This window comes from Danio aesculapii, chromosome 5, assembly GCF_903798145.1.
Source record: "Danio aesculapii chromosome 5, fDanAes4.1, whole genome shotgun sequence".
Lineage (NCBI taxonomy): Eukaryota > Metazoa > Chordata > Actinopteri > Cypriniformes > Danionidae > Danio > Danio aesculapii.
This window is the reverse complement of record NC_079439.1, coordinates 4930124-4937561: the sequence shown is the minus strand read 5'-3', so window position 1 is coordinate 4937561 and position 7438 is coordinate 4930124. Positions and strand designations below refer to the sequence as shown.

The window sequence follows — 7438 nt, the reverse complement described above, 5'->3', positions numbered from 1 at the left end:
CAAGTCTATTTACATAACACATTTTATACACAGTGGCAATTCAAAGTGCTTTACATAAACGGGAATAAAAGAGACAAGTATAAGAAAATAAAAACAAATAATAAAAATTATTTAAAAATAAATTATATATATATATATATATATATATATATATATATATATATGTATATATATATATATATATATATATATATATATATATATATATATATATATATATATATATGTATATATATATATATATATATGTATATATATATTAAAACCATGTTATATATTTTTTAATAAACAACATTCAGTCTTTAAATACCATTTACACTATTATAATTACATTAATCTCTCAGGCTTATGTGATTTTAAAGTTTTTGATCTTTAATAAACTTTTTTTAATTTATTAAACTCTAAAAGAAATTATCTAAAACATAAATATTTCATTCCTTTTAATTTTTTTAGAAGTTTGCATTTTAAAACTGATACATTTTCACATTAAATTATCAGTGTATACAATTTCTAATTATTTTCATAAATATAAACATATTTATTTTTTTATTTGTTTGTTTGACAAAGACAATACACTTGACATCGTTATACAAAGACAACCGATGCCACGTACATAGGGCATATAGCATGAAGCTAATTTGCAACCTTCGCCCCTGGTTAGGCTTTACATAAAATATATACACAGTTGAAGTCAGAATTATTAGTTCCCTTTGAATTTTCTTTCTTCTTTTTTTAAATATTTCCCAAATGATTTTTAACAGAGCAAGGAAATGTTCACAGTATGTCTGATAATATTTTTTCTTCTGGAGAAAGTCTTATTTGTTTTATTTCGGCTAGAATAAAAGCAGTTTTTAATTTTTAAGAACTATTTTAAGGTCAAAATTATTAGCCCCTTTAAGCTATATTGTTTTTCCGATAGTCTACAGAACAAACCATTATTTTACAATAACTTACCTAATTACATTAACCTGCCTAGGTAATCTAATTAACCTAGTTAAGCCTTTAAATGTCACTTTAAGCTGAATACAAGTATCTTGATAAATATCTAGTCAAATATTATTTACTGTCATCATGACAAAGATAAAAGAATTATTAGAAATGAGTTATTTAAACTATTGTTTTTAGAAATGTGCTAAAAAAAATCTGCTGTCCGTTAAACAGAAATTGGGCTAAAAAATAAACAGGCGGGATAATAATTCTGACTTCAACTATGTATATATATATATATATATATATATATATATATATCAACTATATATATATCAAAAACAATACAACAGACATGTACAGTATATATATATATATATATATATATATATATATATATATATATATATATACCTATATATATATATATATATATATATATATATATATATATATATATATATATATATATATACCTATATATATATATATACCTATATATATATACCTATCTAAATATGTTAGCATTGGCCATCAAAACAAATCTATTACCGTTTGATCAAAGTTTATCTACATATAGTGTATTAATTCAGTTAAACTCTATTTTTTTAACAGCAGAAACGTACTGTATTATTGTATATCTACCTTTAGTGATTATCTTTAATAACATTTTAGTTGCAATGTTTTTTAATGCAGTGTTATGAGTCCTCCCAGCACTTTTTATGCCTTCAAATACATTTGAGTAATCCATTATACCACACTAAATATTTTGATTTACACTCGATTGCTGTTACTACTTCCAAATTCCACCTTGTAATTCCACAATGTACCTTCATAAAATAAAATTTTCCCCCCATCGTCCAGTTTTCACTGTCAGATTAAATGTGGCGTTCACTTCACGATCTGGTAGTCAGACTCATAAATGAAGCATTTAACCAGAAGCAGGTGAAGATGCTTTCCTGAAATGCTCCCACTGCGGCGTTCAGGTATTTCCGTATCAGACGTGCAGTAAACACTGGTCTGAGCAAGACGCATCAGTGTTTCAGGCTCCAGTCGCTCCATTAACTGTGGTGTGTAAGTGTCTCAGCATGTCTTTTACTGGGTTTCCATCTTCCCATGATGCCCGGAGGCGTTTCTGTCCACTGTGGAAAACCTGCTGGAGATGCTGATCGCCTGTTTGGTATGGTGGCCAAGAGAGCTTAACATGCTGCAATTTAAGAAAACACATGCAAAACAAAAAAACACACCAGCAAGTTAAGAAAAGGTCCTCATCGGTTTGACAGCATACGTGTTGCAAATCCTCACAACACAAACAAATTAAGAAAACACATTGCATTTAGTTTAGCATCGCACAATAAACAAATCCCAGCCAGTACCGTCACCTTTTTGGGTCCCCTTGAAACATTTCTCTTGTGTTTCCTGCTATTTGCATGTTTTGCGAGAAAATGCACCACGTTTGCGCTGTGAGAAATTGTCAAGCCGATGAGTAATTTTCTTAATTTGCTGTCGTTGTTTTAGTAATTGCATGTTTTCTTTAATTGCAGCATGTTAAACTCTCTCATCCACAATAGTTTGGACTGTTTTCTGATTAGATAATGACAACACAGGCTCATTGGGGGTGCATACTCAAGGCTACGTTTTAAGGAACCTGCAAATATATGTCCTGGCATACATCAGACTGCATTTTGTGTATAAACTGAATGCTCGCTGACAATTTATGTTCCTTTTCACGCTATCGCTGATCGTTTACATCCATATTGATGGCTTTGCCAGATCGGTCAGTTTGCTCAGTAGCTTGCCTCGTACATCTTGTCTTGAGATGCAGAGTGGACTGGTGTTTGAATCCATTAAAGGACAGTTCTAGAAACCAGTTATAACAAAACAAAAAAAGCCGTATTGGTTGGGTTTAGGGAAAAGTATGGGTCAGTCAATAGGAAGATAATATATTATGCTGGGAGCACTGATTGACTTGGAAGGACATGTAATGAATTTGAGATTTGCAGAAGTGTACACAGCGGCCTCTAGTGGATTTACGAGAAAGGCATGCATGAGAAAACATGGCCCAGTATCGTTTTTAATATTGTCAAAAAAGAACACAATAGCTTCTAGTGGATTTATGAAAAATGCACGGATTAGAAATTGTTGCATAGTAATGTATGTCATATTGTCAAAAATGTTCATGGTGGCCCTAGTTGATTTATGAGAAATGGTACAAATGAGAAAATGTGGCAGAGTAACTTTTTTGATATTGTCAGAAATGTACACATCGGCCTCTAGTGGACTGACGAGAAATGGCACGTATGAGAAAACATGGGCCAATAATGTATTTGATAGTAAAAAGTAAAAGTAAAATAAAAGTAAAATGTATACACAGTGGCCTCTAGTGGATTTACAAGAAATGGTACGTATGGAAAAAACATGGCCCAAAAACTTTGATATTGTCAGAAATTTGCACAGCAGTCTCTAGTGGATTTATGAAAAAATACACGTATGAGAAAACGTGGCCCAGTAACGTATTTGATAATGTCAGAAATGCACATGGTGGCCTGTTGTGGATTTATAAGAAATGGCTCATATGAGAAAAAGTGGCAGAGTAACGTTTTTAATGTTGTCAAAAATGTACACTAAAGCTTCTAGTTGATTTATGAGAAATGGCATGTATGAGAAAACATGGCCCAGTAATGTATTTGATAGCAAAAAATGTACACAGCGGCCTCTAATGGATCTACGAAAAAATGCCCATACGTGAAAACATGGCCCAGTAACGTATTTGATAATGTCAGAAATGCACACGATGGCCTCTTGTGGACTTATGAGAAATAGCACATATGGTAAAACATGGCCCAGTATTGTTTTTGATAGTCAGAAATATACACAGCACCCTCTGGTGAATTAATGAGAAATGGCACGTATGGTAAAATGTGGAAGCGTAATATATTTTATATCGTCAAAAATGATCACGCCGCCCTCTAGCAAGTTTATGAAAAATGGAAGATGAGAAAACGTTGCCCAGTAACATATTTGATTTGTTTTGATTTGAAACGAGTTGGTTTGTCAAAAATGTACACCGCTGCCTGTAGTGGATTTATGAGACAATGGCACAAATGAGAAAACATGGCCCAGTAATGTATTTGATATTGTCAAAAATGAACACTGCACACTTGAAATGTACACGAGAAATGGCTCATATGAGAAAATGTGGCAGAGTAACTTGTTTTATTGTCAAAACTGCACACATCAGCTTCTAGTTGGTTTACAAGAAATGGCACGTATGAGGAAAACATGGCCCAGTAATGTATTTAATAGTAAAAAATGTACACAGAAGCCTCTAGTGGATTTACAGAAAATCGCACGTATGAAAAAATGTTTTCCAAAAACATTTATGATATTGTCAAAAATGTGCACAGCGGCCTCTAGTGGATTTACGAAAAAATGCATGAATGTGAAAACGTGGCCCAGTAATGTATTCGATAATGTCAAAAATGCACACGGTGGCCTCTTGTGCACTTATGAGAAATGGCACATATGAGAAAAAGTGGCAGAGTAACGTTTTTGATAGTCAAAAATGTACACTGCACCCTCTGGTGAATTAATGAGAAATGGCACGTATGGTAAAATGTGGAAGCGTAATATTTTTTATATTGTCAAAAACGTACACCGCGCCCTCTAGCAAGATCATGAAAAATGGATGATGAGAAAACGTGGCCCAGTGACATATTTGACATTGTCATAGAAATGTACCCCGCTGCCTGTAGGGGATTTACGAGAAACGGCGCAAATGAGAAAGCATGGCCCAGTAATGTATTTGATATTGTCACTGAACACTAGAAATGTACACGAAAAATGGCTCATATGACAAAATGTGGCAGAGTAACTTTTTTATTGTCAAAAATGTTCACGGCGACCTTTAGTGGATTTACGAGAAATGTCACGTATGAGAAAACATGGCCCACTAATGTATTTGATAGAAAAAAATGTACACAGCGGCCTCTAGTGGATTGAGAGAAAATGGCACGTATGAAAAAACGTGACCCGAAAACGTTTATGATATTGTCAGAAATTTGCACAGCGGCCTCTAGTGGATTTACAAAAAATGCCTGTACGTGAAAACATGGCCCAGTAACGTATTTGAAATGCCTGTAGTGGATTTACGAGGAATGGCACAAATGAGAAAGCATGGCCCAGTAACATATTTTGATATTGTCAAAAATGTACACGTCGGCCTCTAGTGGACTGACGAGAAATAGCACGTATGAGAAAACATGGCCAAATAATGTATTTGAAGTTAAAAATGTACACAGCGGCCTCTAGTGGATTTACAAGAAATCGCACGTATGAAAAAACGTGGCCCAGTAACGTATTTGATAATGTCAGAAATGCACACAGCACCCTCTGGTGGATTAATAAGAAATGGCACGTATGGTCAAATTTGGTAGCGTAATATTTTTTATATTGTCAAAAATGTACACGCCGCCCTCTAGTGGATTCGCGAGAAATGGCACATATATTGAAAAACGTGGCCCAGTTTTTGATTGTCAAAAATGTACACAGTGATCTCTAGTGGACTTACGAGAAAGGGTGTGTATGAGAAAACATGGCCCAGTAACCCTGACCATGTATTTCATGATTCCCGAAAGTATGTGTGGGTGGGTGGGTGTGGGTGCATGTCTAAAAGTAAGTGATCTTTCTTTGTATATCTTTATAAGAGATGTTTGACTTAGATGTCACTATTTCTTTCAAATCTCATGTCATTACTTTCAAATCTCTTAAGTTACAATATTGTCATTGTGTTGTCTAGAAATAAATATAATGAATATATTAATAATAACAATAATGAGTATAAACATGTCTGAAAAAATTGGGAAGAAATGTCTGTTTTTTCGATCATACATTACATAGTAAACAATATTTTATCAGTCGTGCCTGCTGTTGTCCACACTGAAGCTCCATCTGATGTGGATCTGCTGTGTTTCTCTCTCTCAGGACTCAATAATGAGCACAGTGTTGATTGTGTCTCCCTCAAGAGGACGCGGGAATGCTAACATTAGTGTAGCAGCTGTGATGGCTAAAGCAGAGTCTCCAGGCTTTCTTTAATTCTGTATTCTCCCCAAATGTCCTCTGCTCAGCTCCTGCTAATTGTTCCTAAATCCCGCTTGGGTTTCATTGAGTGTGAAACCAACAACAATCCAGCATGTTAATGTGAATTCATTCTTCCTCATTATGTCTGTCTGTCTCTGCAGGGCCGTCTGAAGTGTCTCTCTCTGTGAGGTATAACCGTCGGCCCACCTGTCCTGATGCCACTGTTGGGGTCCACATAAACACCCCTCCACCCTCCCGCCATCGCAAGAGCCACAGCCTCGGGAACGCGTACGTTTGGTGAAAATCTGCTGGAAAATAAACACACATTAACTCAGCAGACACGCATTCAGTTGGCCAACAGTGATGGAAAATTTAGAAGCATTTAGAATGTTGTTAAGAATATTATTAGAATGCTATTTAGAATTTTATTAGAATGTTATTAGAATGTTATTAGAATGTAATTAAAATGTTGTTTAGAATATTATTAGAATGTTAGTTAAAGAGCCCATATTATGGGTTTTTGAAAATGCCCTTCCATGTAGTGTGTAACACAGCTCTAAGTGAAGTGAAATATCCAGCTAAGGCTTAAATCTGTAAGTGTACAGTGTTTAAAACTATTGATTCATCTATAAAAGAGTCGACTCATAGTGCTTCAAACGAGTCGTCTTGATAACGAGTCATTAGGTGTTTCGCGATGACGCAGCCACGAAACACAAGCCTCGCCAGTAGTTACGCGCGCAAACCAGGGAGATTTGAAACCTGCGGCCCCGCCCACTAACACAGAAAAAACACTAGACACACACACACAGACGCCGCCGGTCGAATGAAGTCATGCTGTGCTCAGATGGATAATATTGACAGTCTCTACCCAAAGATGAAACTGTGAAGAGTCAGTGGTTGAGGTTTATTCACTAGTGTAAGTAAGTGCGATTAAAATTGTTGCCTCGTTTACTCTAGCTTGCAAATTATGTATTTATTGTGTTTTGTTACTTGTTAACCTGGTACAGTACACGCGGTTACTCTTTATATTCTCTTATCACATGTAAGCCACGTTAAAAACGCGACGCCTGCCGCTTTGTTTACGGATTTAACGTTAAAGGCTTTTGTGAGCTCGCGTTCCACTTCCGTTTGTCGTTGCTATGGCGATCGTAAGCTAGGAGACGGGAGAGGTGTCGATCTCCCTAGTTCTGAGGAGGAGCGTGATGTGTGTGTGTGTGTGTGTGTGTGTGTGTGTGTGTGTGTGTGTGTGTGTGTGTGTGTGCGTGTGTGTGTGTGTGTGTGTGTGTGTGTGTGTGTGTGAGAGAGAGAGAGAGAGAGAGAAAAAGAACAGGTCGAGTTTGTGACGCCAAGGGGCTAGGAGACAGGAGACTCGCGTCGCTTTCCCTAGTTCTTCTGAGGAGCGTTGTGTGTGTGTGTGTGTGTGTGTGTGAGA

The 7438-nt window shown here is 35.7% G+C and overlaps 1 protein-coding gene across 1 annotated transcript in view; it reads left to right on the top strand.

Annotated features, from left to right (window-relative positions):
- LOC130229901 (ras-specific guanine nucleotide-releasing factor RalGPS1) overlaps window positions 1–7438 on the top strand; it is a 70116-nt gene that overhangs the window by 37070 nt on the left and 25608 nt on the right. The window contains exon 5 of the mRNA XM_056458921.1: window positions 6168–6294. Coding sequence (XP_056314896.1) covers window positions 6168–6294 — 127 coding nt within the window. The remainder of the gene's footprint in view (window positions 1–6167; window positions 6295–7438) is intronic.